The 24,402-nt window shown below is 39.6% G+C and overlaps 1 protein-coding gene across 3 annotated transcripts in view; it reads right to left on the bottom strand.

The window, feature by feature from the left end:
• LOC140468973 (dipeptidyl peptidase 8-like) overlaps nt 1-23,255 on the bottom strand; it is a 30,426-nt gene extending 7,171 nt beyond the window's left edge. Inside the window, exons 1-15 of one of the 3 annotated variants that reach the window (XM_072565127.1) lie at nt 23,174-23,255; nt 21,510-21,857; nt 17,610-17,722; nt 17,350-17,523; nt 15,270-15,438; nt 12,955-13,065; nt 11,262-11,390; nt 7,620-7,681; nt 7,440-7,540; nt 6,787-6,964; nt 6,148-6,307; nt 5,456-5,535; nt 4,414-4,566; nt 3,246-3,381; nt 2,148-2,293 (exon numbers count right to left, since the gene is read on the bottom strand). In XM_072565127.1, the coding sequence (XP_072421228.1) occupies nt 2,148-2,293; nt 3,246-3,381; nt 4,414-4,566; nt 5,456-5,535; nt 6,148-6,307; nt 6,787-6,964; nt 7,440-7,540; nt 7,620-7,681; nt 11,262-11,390; nt 12,955-13,065; nt 15,270-15,438; nt 17,350-17,523; nt 17,610-17,722; nt 21,510-21,846 (2,049 nt within the window). In that variant the 5' untranslated portion in view covers nt 21,847-21,857; nt 23,174-23,255. Of the gene's footprint in view, nt 1-2,147; nt 2,294-3,245; nt 3,382-4,413; nt 4,567-5,455; nt 5,536-6,147; nt 6,308-6,786; nt 6,965-7,439; nt 7,541-7,619; nt 7,682-11,261; nt 11,391-12,954; nt 13,066-15,269; nt 15,439-17,349; nt 17,524-17,609; nt 17,723-21,509; nt 21,858-22,722; nt 22,890-23,173 lie in introns of those variants that run through there. The other 2 variants (XM_072565128.1, XM_072565129.1) reach the window with 2 other exon arrangements.
• Nucleotides 23,256-24,402: the final 1,147 nt, after the last annotated feature.

The following is a 24,402-nucleotide window of genomic DNA, read 5'->3' as shown; positions in this document are numbered from 1 at the left end:
GGTAAACACAAAGCACTGTGGCTACTGGAAATCTGAAATAAAAACAGAAAGTGTTGGAGAAATACAACAGGTCTAACAGTATCTGCAGGGAAAGAAACAGAGTTAATGTTTTAAGACCAATGTGATTCTTCACCCGAATTCAAGTTCCTCCAGTTCTTTTTTTCCTCCCCTCATAGATGCTGCCAGCACTTCTTGTTTTTATTGGAAATGTTGGGACTGTTTTTATTGGTGAAGGCTGTGAGGAGAATCGATATGAGATATTCAAAACCATGATGGGGTCTGGACAGTGTAGACAGGAATAAAACTATTCTCATTAGTGGAAGGATGGAGAAGACAGTGCAGATGGCAGAAGAACCAACTGAAATAGGAGGAAAAGTTTTCCCATATTGTGAGAGATAAGGATCTGCCTCAGAATATGTTCAATCAAGGCCATGCAGGAGGGAATTCCATTATTATCTGAAAAGGAAGAATACATGTAGGATTATAGGGAGAAGGCAGTGAAGTGGCACGAGGTGGAATGCCCTTCAGAGAGCCAGCACAGATACAATGAGCTGAATGGCCTACTGTTGTGTAACCATTCTGTGGGAGAAACCATATTAAAGGTTATAATTAATTGTCCTTTGCAGCTGGTCTTCGATTGGTGATCTCCACATCATCATTAATCTGAGCAAGATTCAGGACTTTCCCACAGGGAAGGTCATAGTCTTTTCCAGCTACTCCCGATGCCCCAGCAGACAACTACTCTGCAACTGAGGCCTGGATACAGCATCTCAATCTGTGCATTCCTTTTGGTGTGGAGAATACACGAGGTGGGGGAACAATCACAAGTCGATAAAGAGAAAACATTCAGAAAAACTTTAAAGAGTGACATTTGTCTCCAAGAAACATGTATTAGAAATCTTCAAAAGAATTACTTCTCATTCATCTGGAAAAGATTGATTAAAAGAGACTGCAAGTGGCAAAAATACACCACAAAAAAGTTAAAGGAGTAACACAAATAATGTTTATAATATCAGAAGAAATAAGAGTGAACAAATAGGAAGGAAGATGTAGCACACAAGAGAAGGACTATTCTGCTAACCTCAACGGGGATTCGACTAGCTCTTTTGACTCTGCCAGAAACCACAGGCAGGGGCACTAAGCTAACAGACTGTTGAATGAATTTCAGCATGGAGAACCAGAGGTTTGAGAGTCAGCTCAGCAGATTCCACTGCTAGTACATGGATCTGATCAGTCCTAAAAGCATGCAGCTCGAGCCCTGTTCTGGAGATTGTCAAAGGGCCCGCCTCCTTGCCCCTAATTATAATTTAAAACGTCACGGCACTTTGCTGTGGTCCAGTGAAAACCCTGCCACCAGATACAGTGAGGTAATATATTTTGGTAAGAAAATTAAAGAGGTAAAATACTATTGGAAAATAACAACTTAAATTGTGTAGAGGAGCATAGAGATCTGAGGGCTGAAATGCAAAAATCACTGAAATTGGCTAATAAGGCCAAAAAAAAACAAAGAAACCAAGCACTAGTGTTTAACAGATAGAACTGAAAAGCAGAGAAGTTATCCTTCTTGTACTGACATTTGATTGGACCAAATGGGCTCTATGGTGTCGTGGTCATGTCCTTACCTGTGTCCCAGGTTCAAGTACCACCTACTCCATCAGCAAACATCTACAATTATGACGGTCTTGATTATAAGAAGGCTTTCGAGGCAATGGAGAAGGTGAATAGAATGACTTACAAGAACATACGGGAAGTACTAGCTTTCTTTACCAGAAGATAAATAGGCCGGTCCCTCTCCTCTCAAAAAGAGAAGGCTGAGGTGTGCCGAAATAGGAATCAGTAAAATTATGAAATTTGGTAAGAGCAGACACGCTCAGAAAGTTAGAGGTTTTCAATATAAGGTAGTCACAAATAAATCAAACAGGGATTTGGAAGAAGTTGCTTTAGAATTCTAACATAGCCCATTAACTCCATCAGAATGTGGGAACAGGGGAATAACACCAATTACATCTGCCCCAGTAGAGGCAGAGCAGCAAGCCATCTCTTTGTCAGCCTTTGAGAAAGTTGTAGATATGGTACAAGACACACAAAAGGAGTGGAGATAAAGAAATACCGAGTGAAGTGTTCGGGGAATTGGGAAATAATCCTACCTGAGGGCCACCATACGTGTAAAGCAGGGTGGGGTATTTTTTTCTGGGTTGTAGATTATGTGGTTTGAACATCATTCCATATAATATATACCCGGACTTGCTGTGAAAACTGAACATCTCTGGAGGAATGTAATCTGGAGGACAACCTGTAATACAACCAGTAGAATTTCAGGAAAAGAAAGCTTGAATCAGTTTGTAATGGAATCTATTTCAATAGACAGGTGGTGGATTACAAATTTTGCATGACCAGAGAACTATCAGCTGAGCAGGATCCAAGTAATAGTGAGACCTGAGTGCATGTCTGTCTATGATAAGACTTTTACCACACCTCAGAATGTATTGCCACCCCATGTATCTCTATGACTCCTCCTTGCCCTCTGCAAATATCCAGCCATTAATATTTGTAAGATCCCATGGCTCAGAAAGCCTTGAAGGATATTCACAGGAGCGTAGGAGGTTGACAGGCGACCTTATGGAAGTTTATAAAATAATGAGGGGTATAGGTGGAGTTAATGGTAGTTGTCTTTTCCCTAGGAGGGGGGATTTCAAGACTAGACAGCATAATTGTAAGGTGAGAGGAGAGAGATTTAGAAAAGACATGAGGGGCAAATGTTTTACACAGAGGGTGGTTCGCATGTGGAATGAACTTCCTCAGGAAGTGGTGGATATGCTTAGAATTCCAACATTTAAAAGACATTAGTGTAAGTACATGAAAATGAAGGTTTTGGAGGGATATGGGCCAGGAGCAAGTGGATGGGAGTAGTTTAGTTTGGGATTATGTTCGGCATGGACTGTTTGGACCGAAGTACAGGTCGTTCTGCTATAACGCACGTTTCATCCACACGAATTGGCTATAACGCGATTGGTGAATTATGGATGATGTTTGTACTTTCTACTGAATGAATACAGCGATGTTCTCTGGCGATTTTCTACAGTGCGATTTCCTATAGCATGGGATTGCAGAGGAACGTAACTGTCAGGTAATAGTAGAACGACCTGTACCTGTTTCCATGCTGTATGACTCTGTCAGGCAGCTTTCTGGATGCTATGGCACAAGGGAGGATTACTCCATGACCACTTAATAAGAAGTGACAATACCTGGAGACTCCAGCATTGTGGCCCAGAACTCTCCCTGTTTGTGAAGAGCGGCTTCTTCTAATCCAGTCAGTCGGAAGACACGTACACAGTGTGGATGGTCCTGGTTGCTGTACTTGCTGACAAACATATCAAAGTTCTACAAGTGAACAGGAGATGTAAATTGTAACTCTTTTGCACTATCAATTAGCATGAGTTGGGCACTAATTAAAATACTCACAGAGCCAGTACAGATATAACAGACCAAATGGCCTCCTTCTGCATTGAAACAAATCTGTTATTCTGTGAGAAACAGGTGTATTGTTGTGGTTCTGTTCGCCGAGCTGGGAATTTGTGTTGCAAACACTTCGTCCCCGGTCTAGATGACATCCTCAGTGCTTGGGAGCCTCCTGTGAAGCGCTTCTGTGATGTTTCCTCCGGCATTTATAGTGGCCTGTCTCTGCTGCTTCCGGTTGTCAGTTCCAGCTGTCCGTTGCAGTGGCCGGTATATTGGGTCCAGGTCGATTTGTTTGTTGATAGAATCTGTGGATGAGTGCCATGCCTCTAGAAATTCGATGACAACACACAGATGACAAGCAACATGAATTCGACTGGGACAACACTACTATTATAGGACAAGCCAAACAGAGAACAGCCAGGGAATTCCTAGAGGCATGGCACTCATCCACAGATTCTATCAACAAACACATCGACCTGGACCCAATATATCAGCCACTGCAGCAGACAGCTGGAACTGACAACCAGAAGCTGCAGAGACAAGCCACTATAAATGCCGAGGAAACATCACAGAAGTGCTTCACAGGAGGCTCCCAAGCACTGAGGATGTCATCTAGACCGGGGACGAAACGTTTGCAACACAACTTCCCAGCTCGGCGAACAGAACCACAACAACGAGCACCCGAGCTACAAATCTTTTCCCAAACTTTAAACAGGTGTATTGATCTGGCGTAGTTGATATTGTTTCCCATAATATCCATCATATCAGCAAACAAGGCTGACATCAGTATGTGTAAAACTCCACATGCTAAAATAATCACTATGTTGTCAAACTTTATTCAACATCTTCCAAATGAAGATCTCACTGAGAAGGGGTATGGAAATAAATTTTCTCCAGCTGGATCACTGGTCTTGATTTTGTGAAGTAGATATATGCAGTGAGTGGCAGCCTTACCTGGCTAACAAAACAGTTATGAGAGTAGCCTAACTGTGTCAGTCGTACAATCTCCATGGGACATTCGTAGCTCACTACATAAAGGTGGTGCTCCAAAGGTGTGTCTTTAGTACCTTGAAAATACACCAAGTGGGTAGCTTCATTGACCCATATCTGTCAAAAATGCAAGATTTGAGAAAACATCATTCAGTTTGCATCAACTGTGTTATGCAATTACCAGCACAGTTGCTATGTAAAGCAGAGCCTTTTTGTTACCAGCGCCAACCCAAGGTTAAGATAACAAATGGTGGACAAAAGCAAATGATTAGACATCTATTCCCATACAGACCTCCACTCTACAACACATGGTCCTGTTCAGCTCCACTCACCCATTTGCTGTTATTCATTTGCAAGTAAAATTGTTGGTGAGTTGTTCAACTGTGATGGTCATAAGAAGCAGGCTGATCGCCTTCTTATCCACCATTCACTCACACATTTTTCACTGGCTGACAATCAAAAGCACAACTCCTGAGATTACCCCATCTCTTGACCAAGATATTAATGTCCCAGTTTTATTGCCAACATGGCTGAAATCTAAATGAAGGACAACATTGTTTTGGCGTCAGTGAGTTTTTTATACATCCGAGAAACTTTATCAAACAAACTCACGGCATTCAGTAAACAACTGGGAATGAGACTTATGTTTACTTTCCCCAAAAATTTCCCCATGAGTTTCAATCAAATCTTCAAGTACTGTTCTTCAGCCAAAAAGACAAGTAGGGACTATGTCCCAGACTTTTCTCACAGCCACTCTGGGACACAACACCCAATCAGTTTGCAGCCTTTTGTTTCAACTTGTTGTTTAAGAGATTGAGTGCTTGATCATCCTATTCTACTGGCTGTCCACTGCAAAGTTAAAAGTCTACTGCTACCCAATAATAGTTTGAGCACAGTTTCAGTGTCATGTTACCACAAAAGCTCAAAACTGCAAAGGTTGGAAGCTCATCCAATGTCTACTGCATGGAAACTGTCAACATATTCTTGAAGCACAAAACGTACGTACTGTAGAGCCATGTCTCCCGAGCACTTCCCAGTCTCCACCTGTCAAAGGCAATTCTTCTTTAATTGGGCATTTAAAATCATCTGTGGAAGATATCACATGGATTAGTAAGAAAGGAAAAAATCTGAAAGAATTGAATTTTAATAACATCCTTCAGGACCACCCAAAATCTCCATGTGCTTACAGACAACGTATAATCATTACAGTATTGTAGAAAATCTTGCATCAAATTTATTCAAATGAGACAAGAAGTCCAAGCTTTTCATTCTTCGCTCATGAGGACTTGGATGCAAAAAGCCAAACTTGAAAAAGAAACACCAAATTATACAGCACGGGAAGAGGGTGCTGACTGGCTGGAACATGGTTATCTGTTAACTATATATACAGGAATATATAGGACCATTCAAAATAAATCTGACCAATCCCAAAATTTGAAATGTAACATAAATCTCTCTATCTCTCTTATATTTCCATTACTTTCACTGCCAAATATTAAACCAGTTCCCACATGAATCTGAAATATATTTTCTAAATCTCCAATTCTGATTCCTAAACAATAGGAACACTACACATAAGGCTTTTCTTACTTACAATATTCATTGAATAATGGAATATTTTAACTGGTCAGTACTTTATCTTTTGCGAAATTAATAACATGGTTTTCCAACTTCAAGAGAAGTTTTCCTATGTGTTACCTGCAGAAGGGTAGCCTCCACAGGACCGTTTATACTTGCACTCCTCCAAGATGGTTGTAATTTTGTAAAGGTGTCGAAAGCCAGTCTTACACTCAGAGGCAAAAATGAACTGAATCTCATTTTCTTTCACCTGAGGAAATATGTGCAGTATGTCGTGCACCTACAAAAAAAGTTACTGTTGTATTAAAGGCAATGGACTTCCACTCAGCAAATTCCAACAAACAGTGAAGCCATAATGATTAGATAATGTGTGTTTTTGTGATGTTGCTTGAGAGGGACACCAGGGAAACTTCCCTGTTCTTCAAGATAATGTCATGGAATCTTCTAGAAGGCAGACAAGGGCCTACATTAACTTCTTATCCAAAAGATGCACCTCCACCTGTACACAAATCCCTTGGAGTGTCAGCCTTAATTTTTGTGCTAAGAACCTTGGGTGGGATTTGAACCCAGGACCTTGTGACTCAGCTGACACACAGCAAGAATGTGGAAGTTTCATTTTGAACCATTCATCAACTTGTTTTGGATCAGCAACCATTTGTTTACAATGTGAGAAAGTTAACGTTACAATGAATGTATCACTCACAACATGAATGAGAATCGCAGCTGGTTTATAAATTTAAGGAAGGGAATGTTACATACATTTATCCAAATGTCTGTTGTTTCCTCATAGATAATCAATGGCATTATACTATCAGGCACAGATTCCACAAGTTTCTGCCGTTTCACTGGATCATCCACCACTGGGATAAACAAAGCAGGTGGAATCAGAACAATCTGGAGCCTGGTCTGGGGTCTATCCAAGAGGATGGCCCATGCACTACAAGAAAATCAAAATTTAAAAATAAATGTCTCGTACACTTGAATAAAATATTAAACTGAATAGAAGAGACCTCAGGTGAATTATTCAGAACACATCTAATTCTTGTGTAAAAGTTAACATGCTTAAAATTATTGTCAGGGGAAATTTTCAGCCCGAAGGTTTGACTACCTGCACAAATTGTACAGATACAGATTTACTGCCTTAAGATATTCGTCCCAGAGATACCCTCAGAATATCACAATATTTAAAAACACGGCACATTCCTACTGCAGTTAGTGACTATTCAATATTACATGAATAAAGATAGCTGCTGGTATCTGAGTACATGCATTTTACAATCTCTGAACATTAAGTATCTGACGACAGTACAATCTGAAATCTAATGAGCCAGGTTTCTTTGCTTTCTCATTTGTGCTTATAATGACAGATGAAAAAACAGACAGATCCTGCCAGGGACGAGTGACATTCGTACTATTTTCCTTCTCGAGTCCATCCAACCCGTGCAATGTACTCCGTTCCATTAAAAAGAACCTCAAATGGTTGGACCAATTCCATGTCGATGACATTCGCAATCTGGAGAAGATAATGGCTATTGTTATTGTCGTTAGTAACTTAGTTTATTTGAAATTTGGTGACTATTATAGGTGCTCACCCTTCCATTAGCATTTATTGTTACTTCGGACATCTTGAAAGTTATTTTTGGATTTAGAGTTCCTGCAATATCAAAAAAAAAGAAATGTCAGCAATTTGCATCAATTCAGAATTCAATAACAGTTAAAGTTCAACGGTACAACACCTTCACCTTATTTACCAGTACCAAAGGGAGAAAAAATGGTTAACAGAAATAAATTATTACTATTACATTAGATTTGCTTTAATGGAATTTCTCAACTTCAGACAATTTGAACTGTGAATTTTTATTTTTGGATTGACACCAATATCCCTTGCTCCAAGTCTGAAAGTCACAATATTAGCAGTTGCTTAAGTGTTATATTAAAGTGAGGTATATTTACACTATATTAATATTGCCAATAAACAGTCATGGACTCCACATCCATTGAGATTACTGATTGTATGATGTGACCTGCCTATGAGAAATGTACATTAGGTTAAAGCACAGAGGAAATGGGTACTACATTCCTGCTCTGAAGAGGCATAGTGGGACATGTCATAGAGTGAGAGAGATGTACAGCATGGAAACAGACCCTTCAGTCCAACTCGTCTACGCCGATCAGATATCCCAGTCCAATCTAGTCCCACATGCCAGCACCTGGCCCATATCCTCCAAATGCTTCCTATTCACATACCCATCCAGATGCCTTTTAAATGTTGTCATTGTACCAGCCTCCACCACTTCCTCTGGAAGCTCATTTCATACATGCTCATTTCATTCTTGCCCCTCTCACACTAAACCTATGCCTTCTAGTTCTGGACTCCCCCACCCCAGGGAAAAGACCTTGTCTATTTACCCTATTCAAGCCCCTCATGATTTTATAAACATCTATAAGGTCACCCCTCAGCCTCCGACGCTCCAGGGAAAACAGCCCCAGCATATTCAACCTCTTCCTATAGCACAAATTCTCCAACCCTGGTGACATCCATGTCTGCCAAGTTTTAACAAAGTGAATATGGAATGTCAATGTACTTCATCTGTACAATACACGAGTGACTCACCATGAGAAATACAGGGGGCTGTGTTTTTGGCAGCAGGAACAAGTTATCGTTACAGTGTCTTCACGAATGGGATTCTGGCATGAGGAGCTTTAATTTGCACAAAAACATGAGGCTATAGATAGACTGGGCTGGCAGCAAAGGACCTGCTGATAAGGAGATTAGGACAAATAGTGCAGTTACATTTGCATTCCTCGAGAGGGTAAATTTCACAAATCATTGCTGGGCTGTTTGGGGATGATTAAAAATGGACCTGAAAGCATTATACTGAACTCCTGGGACAGTAACCAAGAAATGCATGAATTGTGCTTGTACAGCTGTTTGAAAGTTAAGCTACTCATTCTTCCATAAAAGGATAACATGGGCACGGCAACTGATTAAGTAAGGAAAGATAACAACAAAAACTTTGAGAGTAAACAGGTCCAAAGCCTACAGTACTTTCAACAGATTAAACCTGATGCTGAAAAGTTTACACTTAAATACAGAGATTAGGAAATGGCGACAGCATTGCTTGTTAACTGACATGATGTATAAGCCCCACTGTTGTCTGGGTATCAAATCAAACTGCTCTGTCTCCCACTGCTGCTGCCCTGGATCTATCAAGTGGAAAGACATAGCCTTTGTGTCAACCAATATATGTCAGCTGGCAAGGCTGACACTGCAAGAATTATTCACATCTGGTCAGCTACTCTAATTATATCTCCCACATCGACAGGCGAGTCCAACAATTAACCCACATTTCGGAGACTGGTCTCACAGGTCTGTTCCTTACTGTTGAATCTTTCAGATCCCAATCTTCACTGTGGGAAGGCTGTTTCACAGATTTCTCCAAGCTACATAGGATTTTGATCTTATTGTTCCCTATCACTAGGGCTCACAGTTAGTCTGATTTCTTTAATCATAAGAGAAATTTTAACTCAGCCAAGACTACCACTTGATACAGTTAAAATGGGCCTATGTAACATATATGTGAGCACGTTTCTCTATTTTTCTGTGTAATATGAATAATAAGAACTTAAATACAAAGCTGTATGTAAGAAAACATACTGGAATTGGTGAAGGATACACCACTCCTATATTGAGCAGTACGGAATGATCCTGTCAATGTATGAATGAATTTATATTGAATTAGAGAGTGCAAAGCGGCCATTCTGGGATTAGTGAAGCAAATTAGATATTATCACTACGCGAAACTCCCAGTAATGCATATACAATACAATTTCATAAATACATCAAAACCACCACAAATCCTTTAAAATGGAGCAGTGGTCAAACCAAAGAGAACTTTTGTGTACAAAAGGAATAGCTGAGGAATTCCACAGTTAATACCACTTTCAACCTGCCACAGACTACAGAAATGCAAAACAGAGATAACCCCAGTGGTTAAAACAGTATGTGTAGTACGCTGTTCCTTTTCTCATGTTAAATGATCACCGCATTTTATGAACTTTCCTGTCCTCTAGTATTGCTTCCCTACATCTCCAACTCATGGTGTTTTCATCTTACTTTTCTTAGAGTTATATAGATGGACGGCATGGAAACAGACCATTCGGTCCAACTCGTCCATGCTGACGGGATACTCTAAACTGATCTAGTCCCATTTGTCAGCGCTTGGAACTCTCCTTAAACCACTGCTTTGACCAAACGTCTAGTCACCATCCTTATTTGTCTTGGCATTGATTATGCTTCTGTGAAATACTCGAGGACATTTTCCTGGTATATAAATATAAGTTGTTGTGCTGGAGAAAATAGTATCAATAATTCTGAACACTATACAGTGCATAGGAGACTTCACAATGTATAAGACAGGATTTCAGCAAGTTGCAAATTATTTCCCCTAATCTAAATCAATGTTCTACTATCTAAATATAGAAATATAATTCAAAAGATCTAGAGCAAGGAAATCTTTTTATAACTTTTTTGCTCAGCAATTAATTGTGAATTCACGAGATCCTAAAACTGTACAGCCCAAAATTGTTACCTGAGGACAAATACCAATCTATCCATTGTGCAACTTACATTCAGACACTGGTTTATGATTCTCTTATATTTTTGAAAATCTTTTCCTTGTATGATGTTTCTGCAACTTTCTTAAAAGTTGCCTTCTGTTCCTCAGATGTTCTTCACTGCCATATGTTAGGGGTAGGTTCTTCACTCAGCGAGTCGTAAGTTCATGGAATGCCCTACCAGTAGCAGTGGTGGACTCTCCCTCTTTATGGGTATTTAAGCGGGCATTGGATAGGTATATGGAGGATAGTGGGTTAGTGTAGGTTAGGTGGGCTTTGATCGGCGCAACATCGAGAGCCGAAGGGCCTGTACTGCGCTCTATTCTTCTATGTTCTATGTATTTCTCTAAGGGAGTAGATTCCTAACCTGGTACAAGTGGTTTTCATTATCACCTCAAGTGTTTTTGGCCACCAGTCCCAGTCACTTGATGGTTCCTTGTCCTAAATCAATGCATCCATTCCAGAATTGAGAAATTTTTGTTGTACTTTACTTCATATAATTGGACAGTTGCAATTGCTACACTGCAGTTCTTATTCTGTATATTAATCCTGGACATCACAGAAATCACAAAATGCCCAACTGACATGAGGCTGATGTAACAAAATAGAAGACTTACCCGTTCGTGGATACCTGTATGAATCACACCTTCGTGTTTCAAGCATGGGTGAAGTCACGTGGATAATTTCAACATTTGACTCATCATTTTCTTCATAAAGTATCCTGAAGATCTTTCCCCCATCTGGAGCTGAGAAAGAGTTTCGATTTCAGCTTCAATAAAGACAACATCAGCATTAAAGTGATTAAGTTTGAATTTATACTTCTTTATCTGTTGGAGTGTTAGGAGAAAAACTGAAAACACTGAGCATCCTTGAAATAATTTTCCCATGGGTAATCACTTCATAAATGAATTAGTAAGTTCTAACAACTCCAGTAGTGATAAATATGAGCAGTCCATTTGAAAAAGATCAGCCTGGATTTTGGCCTTTAGTTTGAAGCTACACAAACCTGCCATTCTAAGTCTCACTAGTAAAGGCATAACCATATCTTTATTCACATATCCAATTTTCAATCAATTTTTCCCTCAGTCGTGCAAGTAGTTGGGTATCAATGGCTAATTCTAAAACCTCACCATATTGTTACACAAAGAAGCTAGGAAGTTAAATAGTGTCAGTTTAATATTGATATGGTTCGTGTTTGGAAAACATACCGTCATTGCTGTGTGACATGTCATCAAACCTGGAGATTGGCGTTCTTAAAATAGGCAACTGAAAAATTCTAAAGAATTGCCAACATAAGCTCCAGCTAAGTCACTACCAAGACTTAAATTATCCCTTACTGTTGATAAGGTAGAAATGTGCTGTTTTCAAATCTCTCCATATCTTTACCCCTCCAAATCTCTTTGGCTTCCCCCAATACTATAAACCTTCAGACCTTTATACTCCCTCGATTCTAGCCTCTCTGTATGTCCCCAATTTTAATCAACTCAACATTCGTGGTCATGCTTTCAGCTGACTGGGCCCTAATCTCCACAATACCTCCTTCCAACCCACAGCCTAAATCTCTCCCCTCTTTACTTTGTTCACTTCCTTGAAATGTTCTTTTAAACCTCTCTTGAGCAAGTTTTTGACTATGTTCAATGATATCCCCTTATATAGATCAGTAGTATTTCTCGTTTGATAATGCTCTTGTAAAAAGCCTTGAAAAATGTTACTATTACATAAATGTAAGTTCCTATTATTTTATGTAATTAGTTATGTAATAATTATTGAATACTCCACAGTGGACCTAACACATTAAACTGCACCAAGTAATTACTAATATAATTGTTTCAGCAAGTCAACATTCATGGTGATAGACGTCTATTACCTTGTTCAAGTGGCCCTTCTACGAATTGATTATGTAAGACACCATAGATAAACCCGACATAGTTCATGGGGGTTACAGGACAACTAAGAAACTGGATTACTGACAGACGTCTTTCTTTCCCTGCTCAGAATCACAGATCCTAAATTGTAGTTTCCCAGAGGATATCAGCTAACAATAGATTGTGAATATAACCCGACAGTTCCTAAGAAGCATCATATTGGATTTGAAATATTAACTATGTTTTTCCCTCCACAGATGCTGCCAGACGTGCTGAGTTTCTCCAGCAGGCTCTGATCTTATTTCAGATCTCCAGCATCTGCAGTATTTTACTTTTATCTTTATCTTCTGTGTGGCTAGGTACCACACTGCATATTGGAAAGGGGCTGACTTTAATATCATTTAATTCAGTGTAATCTCATAATTCACTTTACGAATATACTTACTGTCCTCAGCCAAAGGACACCACCAGTACCCTGTGTACCGGTCAAACTCTTCCTGGAGTACAAAACTGGAGATTCCTGCAGATTTGGGATCATCCTCTAAGTTAGGCAAACCTTAATGACAAAAATCAGAAAAAACAAATATCCAAATGTATAAATTAAATGAAAACTGCAAATCTGAAACAACATGAAGGAAATGCCACAATGTCATCCTAATATGCTCATTTGGAGAATCGGCACACACAGTGGGCCAAATGGTTTATTGGATTCTGTTCTTTTCTTCCACAGGCACTTGTTTATTAATAGCCATTTTTTGTTAGATTGTAAGGGCTAAGACATAGTTTAGTTAAATGCAAAAAACTGAAGTTTTATTCCTGGTTAACAATTCCTAATTTTGGTTTGAAATTGCCTATGGCTGTTGTAAGTTTGACAAACGTTGGATGCAGACTGCAAACTATAGTAGTTTTGCAAAGGCTATGGAGACAGAATTTGTAAGGTCAGCATTGTGTTGTGAAAACCCTGACATCTACTTCTACCTGGAAATTTTGAGATATGATTTTCTTTTCCTGTTATTCACTTTGCACCATCTCGTTTTCATTTTTGTCCATGTTATGTTTTATTTTCTTCTCTTCAGGCAGTGTTACCTTCACTTCAATTTATTCTGCATTATCTGTCAAGTATTACTGATTAATACTGACATGACTTATGTGTGACTATCAACTCCATCACTATCAATTCCCATTTTGTCACGACATTGGACTTCATCTGAAATTTCTTCTCTTGCTACTCTTGATTTGTGAAAGGCTACAAAACTTTTGTCTATGTGAAAAATTCCTTGATCATGGGGTGGCGGAGTCCAGAACTCGAGGGCATAGGTTTCGGGTGAGAGGGGAAAGATTTAAAAGGGACCATTTTCACACAGAGGATATTGGGTGTATGGAATGAGCCGCCAGGGGAACTGGTGGAGGCTGGTACAATTATAACATTCAAAACGCATCTGGATGGGTATACGAATAGGAAGGGTTTAGAGGGATATGGGTCAAGTGCTGGCAGTTGGGACTAGATTAGGTTAGGATATCTGGTCTGTTGGACTGAAGGGTCTGTTTCCATGCTGTACATCTCTATGACTCTATGTCCCTGTGGTCATCAGATAAGTCTGTCAGTCACAGCTACTCTATTATTTATTATCACGTAATTTCAGTAACTGAATACTGTGAAAAAAAAGGTGATAGTCTTTTCAATTTGATGACATTATCCTGAGCAAATTAGGAAATGTATATTTCGCAGGGAATTCTCCAAAGGCAAAGTAATTGAAAACTATTGATAAAAATGTACACGCACATCACTTGCAAAACAATCCTAAATGAGATAGGAATTACACAAATAACTAACTTAACCATTATCATTTGGGTTCACAATGGGGCTTAAACATGCTTGGGAGAAACATGGAAGTCCTTTTATGCCCAGAGCTCTGCCCTCTGCAGGCAAAAGGAACACGTCCAGGTATTGCGCCTTTTCTGAACTAGACAAAAGCACGGATGAAAATAGGCCCCTGTTACTGCCTCAGCAAATCAGAGCCAACTTGACATTGAATGAGTACCCCTTTCTCATGCAGTAATAGATTACTGCTCTTTTTAAACTGTGGCATTCTTGCATCTGTCCTGATGAGCGCAAGATGAAAAGGCACAGTAGAACAGCATGCACGTCATATTTTCAGCAATACTCGTGTAAATAAATTGTTCACAAACCTCATTCATAGGGCGAGGTTGTAGATTTGTTTAATTATTGCTGGTAGATGTCCAGGATTGCAGACAAAAATCATAGAAATCTTTCCCTGTTTGGTACTGCAGAACATTTACCTCCTATTATTCTCAATATCATATTATCCACACACACCATTTATCATTAAGGATAGAAGCCAGTCATTGGCAGATTTCATTTGCTGTCAAACTATTTGAGATTCCTAAGGATGTAAAAGATGCTATAAAAATGCAAATCTTTCTTTTCCTGACTAAATTCCATATACAGAGGAACCTCGCTTATTCAAAGGACATGTGCGGGCAGTATTTCGTTCAGTTAATTGAATTCCAGATAACATAGTTTAGCCGAGTATCGGGACCTTGTGATCTTGCCGGATAACCCGATATTCGGATAATTGAATGCCGGATAATCGAGATTCCTCTGTATCCCTTTGCATGTAAGGCCATCAGAATAGATTCCATATCTCACTGAAGTATAGAGGGCCATTAGGACAGCTTCCCTAAAACAGTGGATACAGGTTTGAGCAAACATAGCATTTTTGTGAGCCTTGTCAGTACCTTTATGTGCAAATGTTAGTCGTCTTTCTTCCCCTGTTTCAATGTTAGAGATCCACAAATCATTGCTGTGGATGAATGAAATCCAAGATGGATCAGCAGGACATATTTTGGGATCCATCCTGATGTTGGAACAGCTTGTTTTCACCGGTGAAGGATTTAATGGCTCATTCTAGAAAATAAAACAGCCAAGATATTCACTGAAACCTTTATGTTGTTGTGCCCACCTCAAAGCACTTCAATTATTTTGCTTCTTTCTCTCTGAAATGGTGTCATCACCCATCAGCTGTATCAAAGTGTTGTAAAAAACAAAACACTGAGAGTGTATCTGTACCACATGGACTGCAAACTGGCATCTCCCAACAACTTCCACAAATGCTATTAGAGATGGCCAATAAATAATGCCCCTTCATAAGCCTCAACTCATTAGTGTACCAAAAATCAATCACAGATTCGATGACCCAGCCTCCACTATCTTCTGGAAAATAAAATTTCACAGCCTCTGAGAAATAAAAATTCTCATCTTCTTCACCTTCTTCTTAAATTCCCATCTTCCCCATAAGAAGGAATCTGTGTCTTTGCCTTTATTGTGCATCACTTTATCATGTAATATAAAGGCCATTTAACTATTGGCCTTCAACTAATCCTCCAACTCACTATGTTAACACAACCTTTACTCAGCGACAACAACTACCTATATCTATACGGCACCTTTAACTTAATAACCTGGCCTAAGGTGTTCCACAGAAGTTTTATAACATAAAGTAAGAAACAAAAAGACAGATCAGTGCACTTCATTAGGGCAGATGACTAAAAGCTTTTTCAAAGAGGATGGTTTTAAGAAGAAATTTGAAGGAGGAGTGAGATAGGAGAGTAGGGAGATTTAGACAGGCAATTCCTCAACCTAGAAGTCCAGGCAGTTGAACACGCACCCACCAAGGGCTAACAATTAAAATGGGGATGCGGAACAGGCTGAAAATGGAGATGCACAGATATCTTAGAGCAATGTAGGACTGAAGAGGAATACAGAGATAGGGAGGTACCAGACCATGGAAGAATTTTAAAGCAAGGATGAGAATTTTAACATTAAGGTGTTGCTTAACTGGAAACCAGGGTAGGTCAGCAAACATGGGGTAATAGGCAAATGGGAATTAATGTGAGCTGGGACATGGACAGCTGATATTTAGATGACCTCAGGGTTTGTAGGAGAGATGAGGAGGAGGAAGCTGTAGGCCTTGAATCCATTACAATAGTCAAGTCTGTAGGTAACAAAGGGATCAAGGAGAATTTCAATAGCAGAAAAGTTCAGACAGGAAGGGGATAATGTGGTGTTGGAATAGTAGGTGGTTTCAGTGACAGAGCCAATATGTAGTTGAAAGCTCACCTTGCGATCAGATATGACTCTGAAGTCATATACAGAATGGTTCAGCCTCAGGCAGTAATCAGTTGAGTTGGTGATGAGGGAGCAAAGTTTGGGGCAGGAACCAAGGACAAGATTCCCAAGATTAGTAGGTCTTCCCAAGACAAGATTTCTGTTCAATCACGAATAGAATGCCAGACATGCAGTCTGATAATTTAGAGATGGTGGTGTGATCAAAATGATCAACAGTGCAGAGTGGAAAGTGTCATTGACTTTTCAGAGGATGCAAATGTAAACAAGAAATAGAAAGTGATTAGGGATGAATCCTTGGTGGACAACTCACAGACTGTCAGTGGACAACTCTCAGACTATGTGACTTTGGACATTCAGTGTCACATGCTTTCCTGTTGGTAGGTAACAGCAGAAGGCGAACCAGCTTTCAGCTGTTGCTCACTTTGCAGAATGACCCTGAATAGGTCCCCTAATGAACAACGTTCCCTTTAAACTGTGCCCACTCTGAGGTTCCACACATCGACTTCTCATTTCAGACATTAATGCCATGCACGGACATTGGGGGGGGGTCACACTCTGAAAACAAAGTCAAAGGGTGTATTGCCAATGAGATTTATGACATCTTAACCAAAGAACAGCCCTAGCAAGGTGAAGTGAAAGAGGAGAAAAGTAACTCAACTTGTAAGGATGGAAATAAACAATGTGACTCACAGTGAAGCCTGAGTTACCACCGTCCACCGCGAAATAGATTTTGTTGCTCGCCTGGAACAGGAACATTCCACTTTCTTTGTGGAAATCGTACGATGCAATTCCAATTGTTCCAATTCTCTTCCTTTCCCGTAACAGCTCTTCTTCACGGCAATAAATTCCATAGTCAGGAACAGACTGGGGTCAGACACAAAACCAAAATAGTCATTCAACATTTATACTAGTGATCAGTAAAACATCTAATATTACACTATTTCCCATACCTGAAAATAGTCTAGCAGAGGTTTCCATGACAGCAGCAGGACAGAATCCTTATTTATCTCATGAGGAATTTCAGAGTAGAACAATCGGTTTTCCCGGTTTTCATTTGACATGGCTATAAAGAAATCACATATTAAATCAATTACATACACTGGACTGATTCACAGCAACATTATCTCACAGGACCTCTGAGATAATCAATTTAATGGACAATAAAATATTTGGCTTGGTACTTGGCACTAGTTTTGTATAGCATCCCACAGAGTAAACGTATAGATCTATGTGCCTCCTATCAACAAATAAACATGCCTTACATTAGCATTTAGACATAACATATATACATTAGCAAACACAGCAAAATATTGTTTAGACTACAGTTACATTATCTGAAAGATATCTTGGAGTCATGGAAAAGGTGCAGTGAAAACTGACCGAGAATGATAACAAGATATATCCACAATGAAAGAATTGATTCACTGGAGCAACAGGATGGATTCAGAAAGCTGACAATCAATGATGAGCAACTCCAAGGATTTAAGAAGGAATTAGATAATACTTGAAGAAAATACATATTACAATTGAGAAAAAGCAGGAAAATGAATGAATAGATTCAATCTGCAACCAGATGTTGTGAAAGTACTACAGACCAAATTGTTCCTTTCTGAGCTGAAATCTCTATGATTATAAATGATCAGCAAATATATACATTACACAAAATGATTCTAATTACCCAACTTCACAAATTAATAAATCCATAAACTGCATATCTTCTACACCTGTCATCAATGTACAAATGACACATTACCTACATTAATTTAACAAATATTGTTGCACACTCCTTATTCTAATGTTCAAATTAAGTAATTCCTGCAGATGTTAACAAACAAATTATATATTTCTGTGCTTTAGCTTCACTGCTATGATGAGGGCAATGCTGGGAAGGGAAGCTTTCATTGTCCATACTTAGAACCCCCCCCCCCCCCCCCCCCCCAACTTATTTTGATGGAACTGTGTGGCTTTCTCATTATTTTCAGACAGTTCAGATTCAAGTCCAAAACTTCAGTGTGGATCAGAAGTCAAACAGACTGGGTAAGGGTGGAAGATTTCGCTCCCTAAAAGGCACTTGTGAACTCGTTGGCTTTGGAGGTCAATCCTTCGGCTTTAGCGTCATGTAAACACTGATAGAAATCTTTAAATCAAGATTTTGTTTTTAACTAAACTCAAATTCTCACACTGCCATGGTGGGTTCTGCAGTCACGTTTTTGAATTATTACTCCACCAACAGAACCACAAATATAGAAAAGGTAAAGCTCTGTGAACCATATGTCAAAAGTGTACATTATGTATATATTTTTTATCATTTAGCTGGATAAGTAGGTCTATTACTATGCTTTTTACTATCACTTGGATAAGTGTTATGTTTTAAGGTGATGCACCATCCTTTTTATTTCTTTGTCCTTAAGTTTTCTTTTTATTTTGTTTATTCCCACAGAAACTTTGGAAACTTGTATAAAACTTACAATATCACAGAATTTACAATATCCAAAGAGATATATAGTTATAGAAACAGACCATTCAGTCCAACTCATCCATGCTGACCAGATATTGAATGAATCTAGTCCATTGCCAGCATTTGGCTCGTATCCCTCCGAACCCTTCCTTTTCATGTACCCATCCAGATGCCTTTCAAATGTTGTAATTGTACCAGCCTTCACCACCTACTCTGACATGTCATTATGCACCACCCTCTGCACGAAAAAGCTTGCCCCTCACATCCCTTTTATATCTTTTCCCTCTGACCCTAAACCTATACCCTCTTGTTTTGGACTCCCCTATACTTAGGAAAAATCCCTGACTATTCACTCTATCCATGGCCCTCAAGATTTTATAAACCTCTATAAAGTCACCCACCAGCCTCTGATGCTTCAGGCAGAATAGCCCCAGTCTATTTTCAGCATCTCCCTGTAGCTCAAACCCTCTAACACTGGCAACACCCTTATAAATCTTTCCGAACCATTTCTAGTTTCACAACATCTTTCCCATAGAAGGGAGACCGGTATTGAATGCAGTATTCCAAAACTGGCCTCACTAATCTCCTGGTACAGCAGCAACATGATCTCCCAACTCCTATACTTAATGTACTTATAATAAAGGCTAGCGAACCAAAAGCCTTCTTCACTACCCTGTCTACCTGCAACTCCACTTTCAAGGAACTATGAACCAGCATTCCAAGGTTTCTTTGTTCGGCAACACTCCCCAGGACCTTTCTATTAAGTGTATAAGTCCTGTTCTGATTTGCCTTATCAAAATTAGCACCTCACATTCATCTAGATTAAACTCTATCCTCCACTCCTTAGCCCATTGGCCCATCTGATTAAACTCTATCCTCCACTCCTTAGCCCAATGGCCCATCCCACCAATTTAAAAGTTGTTAATTTTTCATGAGTAGGCTTAAAATTTTGTTGTACATTACAGATTGGCAAGTCGCAACACACTTCCCATTTAAGATCTTTTCTATCCAATTTTTGCATGTTTCCTCTGTTACAACTTCATTTTAGTCTCCCAAAACTGCACAGATTGCCTTTGAAGTATTTCCATGTCACCATGGCTTAATTTTCTTCGAGTGGCGGGAGGGTTGAGAGGAGAAAGCAGCTCTCTCCCCACAACAACAGTGATTTGATAACGTACAAACTAGAAATAAATTCCATGTGGAAAGATGGTGGTTGACAGTGTCTTAGCAAGCCATGCAAGAAAACATTTAAGGAAAGGGGAGAGTTAGGTTGGAAACGAAAAAGAAGGTGAGCAAGGAGTGAAACAAACAGGATTTAATTCTCAAGGCTGTTCCTAGACTTGACTTTATTCATACATTGACAGCTAATTAAAGAGACATCAGTATTTCCCAATGCTCTGCTGGTAATGAGATATGAATGCTGTAGTGTGTATTGTGCTAGCTTGGTTACAGAATTGTCACAGTATGGAGTACAGTGTTTCTCAATTTAATTGGGAGAGTACGCTATTTATCGTAAGTACTTTTTTTGTGAATGTACTGTCCATATATAATATGAATGTTTAGGTGTTTAACATCGAGTATTTGTGTAGACAACTTATATGACATGCACAATGCCTGTGATTATGCACTACAATATCACCAGCGTGGCTGTGTACACCAAACATTTAGGTGAAGGAAACCTGCTTGCATATGACATTGATAACATTTGCTGCACAAAGAGGAAATCTGCCAATGTATTTGCTCCATCCCAAACAATTAGAACCTCACTAAATTCTGAGGAATGGAACATTGTTTTTTTCTGCAGTCTGAGTTCATACCCCAACAGCCATTGTCACAAGTAGTAGGCAGTGATCTCAGTCAGGATAGAAAGGATATAGTTAAACTTAGTACTCAATCTAGAGTGAGCAAGCATCCCCATTGCTGGTGACTGTCGAATGCGCCCTACATGAATCAGATTCAAAAACATTTCAGGTAAAATCTGAACAGTTTGCTGTGGTATATATCATAGCCAGAAACCCATAAAATAGGGTCAAATCTAATGGAGGAAGACGAAAAATTGATTACCACAGAACAATAGGAAAATAGATAAACAATACCAGCCTGTGTTTTCATAAAGAACAAACATTTTCTGTCCAAGATTTAGTGATGCAAATGGGGGATAAGAATTAACTGTGACAAGTTATGCAAGATGGTGGATGATGTGCTTCTTAAAGGGATACCCTTTGAGTCACAATGCGGCAATTAAAGAATGAAGAGTGACCTGATTGTTCTTTTTGCAAAAGCCAGGTTGTTATACATATCAAACGTAATCCTGGAACCACAAGCAGGCAGACACATCCAGACATAAAACAGACATAATCAGGAATGGACAAAATGATACTGATGCAACTACCATTCCTGTAGAATAAGCTGTGAATTGTAACAGATGAAACTGCAGGCCTGCGACAGGTGGGAGACCGAGGCTGCTCACCTAGATAATAGACCCTATCTGAATGAGGCCCTTCAGGATCATTTTTCTTTACAAAATAAAAATCATGAGGCGGTTTTGCCATCATGTGTCCATGCAGCTTCCTGCTGTCAGTGATTAACTTCCTTAAGCGACTCCAGGAGTACCTCTCCACATAGTATGGCTCAAACTCCTCCGAGTCTTCAATGTCCACAGCAGCACTTGCAGCAGCAGTTTCAAAGACCTCAATGTTAGGTTGCTCAGTTTCCATTGCTGCAGCCATCACCACCCCTTCTAAAAAGATGAGGACACAGAATGAAATACAAACAGCAAAGATGCAACAATCAGACAGCATTACCTTAACAACCATAGCACCATGTATTGGAAGATCAACACCCTAACCTTCTATGCCCATAGAATATAGTATCACAAAATGTATTTCCTGCCAAAAGCTGTTTTGTTTATAGATGAAAATATGGCAAGCACATATTGTCTAATCGGAGTTAATGTCTTCTTGAAATCGGAAGAGATTTTCACTGAGTGATTGACAGAAATCAAGAAGAGTGACATAACTGAAGGTCACACAGTTTTAATAAAAAGGAGCAAAATCATAAATTGCTGGAAAAGCTCAGCAGGTTAGGCAGCATCGATGGAGAGAAAGGAGGGTTTATCATTCTGAACAGTCACTGGACCTGAAATGTTAAGTCTGCTTTCCCTCCACAGATGCTGCCCGACCTGCTGAATGTTTCTAGCAACTGCTGATTTTCTGAATCCGCAGTTCTTTGGACTATTTTTGTTTAAAAAATTGATTCAAAATTTGGCACTGTACCTGACAGTGCTTTTGGTAGCACAGTATTAGTTCAGGTCAGGTGTCACTCTAAAATTGCTTTCTTTTCTTTTATTTTACATTTCTCAAACTGACAGTTCGTGTAGAACCAAATATATACACAAAATAAACTGGCGCAATCTGTTAACCAGAAACAACTCTGCTTAAAACAAGCATCGTCACTTCCTTAACAAAAACAAAACAGTGCAGATGGTATATTCTGTCGCTTAATTAAACCAAACACCAAAAAAAAGATAATCAATTGGTTTCAGATAGCTCCGATTTGATTTTTTTCCTGAAAGCTTCCGATAGGACAGAGAAAGTAAAACAAACCTGACAACAGAAGATCTTACATTCCTGCTTCATAATTCAAATTTTCCAAACAGCCAAATCACAATATCCAGCAAAGAATAAGAAGTTAGGGTTTGGTAGGAACTTAAAAGAGAAAAAAAAAATGAAAATGCAAAAAAATAAGTGAAAATATTGAAATTAAATCAAGGTTCCTATTGTCATAAAGAAAAACTAAAGCTCTCAAAGCCCGGGATGGGAACAAATCGAATTTCGTTCAGGTTTTGTCGAAGAAAATTATTTTTGGAAAATTCCAGATCTCGATCAATTCTGAACAAGTGATTCCTGAAGAAATCCTGACAATGATACAATGGTGAAGAAAACGCTGATTTCAAATTGTAAATTACAAATACATATAACATTTTATTTAAGCTCTGTGCTTTATTTCACAGTAAAAATGCAATTCTAATGATATTTATTCCCCCTCAATTCTCACCCACACACTGGAACTCCCTCACGCTCTTCCGGACTCTTTATACACTTCCGCTATCCCCCACTTCCGCTGCCAATGATATATCAGATGGAGACAGGATGGACAGCCACCCCCAGCTCCTGTCCTTTCAACCTCCAGCTGCAGAAACCCCTGCAGTTGCAGTAATCGCAGACCTCCACACACAGCGCCACCTCCGGTTAATACTCCTGGCAGACTGCGTTGACCTTATGGTGATTGACACCACCTACACACATGGTAGATTCCCATGGAATGACCATGGCAACAGGCCATTGTGGCAATGTTGTTGTGTTGTGCATTATTACCAATCCCACTCAGTCCAAGGTGGCCACAGCTATGTGCTTGTTGAAGTCTGGAGCTATGCATATTATTGGGAAGGGGAAGGACTGTTGCCCAAAACGTTGATTTTTCCTACTCTTTGGATGCTGCCTGACCTGCTGTGCTTTTCCAGCACTGCTCTAATCTTTAGAGTCAAGATGTCTTCAACTTCTGCAGTACCCACTTCTGCCTGGTCCTGTTGGACTGTTGAGCTGCTCTCTCATTAGAGAGAAATAGGTGGCGGTTAAACCTGAGGGTCTCAGGTCAGGTTAGAGATTGAGAAGGACTGTCTTTCATGGTAACCTCAGCCAGAGCAGGAATTGAAACCACAGTCATGGTATCACTCTGCATCGCAAACCAGTCATCCGGCAACTGAGATAACCAAACCCCAGTGATGGTAGAAATGAAACACTTTTTCCATCATGTGGTTGTCTAAGAATCTTTTACACTCTTACATTATTGTCAGGATTGGAGGCTTTGACACAACTTGTTTGACCACATTATGAATGCACCTTTCCTTGGCCATCAAATCCCAGGGACTCAGAAAAAAAAAACAAGCTGTGTAAATTACTTAATGTTCCACCACCAGGAAAAATACCCAGGTGGTCAGGGAGGCACACTTGATTTTATCCGTCAGCCAGAATTCCCTGATTGGACCAGGTTAACAGCCACAATCAGGGAGCTCATATTCTGTGCCATTCACCTGGCTGACCTCGTTCCAATCAGTACAATGGTGTTCCCATTCATCTGCTGCTCTTGCCCTTCTAGATAGTAGAGATTGGAGAGAAGGTGATTTCAGAAGAGCGTTGGTGAATCATTGCAGTGTACCTTGTAGATAATACATACGGCTGCCACTATGCTTTTGTGCTGAAAAAAAGCATGTTAGAGGTTGTGGA

Source organism: Chiloscyllium punctatum, chromosome 48, assembly GCF_047496795.1.
Source record: "Chiloscyllium punctatum isolate Juve2018m chromosome 48, sChiPun1.3, whole genome shotgun sequence".
In the NCBI taxonomy this organism is placed as follows: domain Eukaryota; kingdom Metazoa; phylum Chordata; class Chondrichthyes; order Orectolobiformes; family Hemiscylliidae; genus Chiloscyllium; species Chiloscyllium punctatum.
This window is presented reverse-complemented; position numbering and strand designations above follow the sequence as displayed.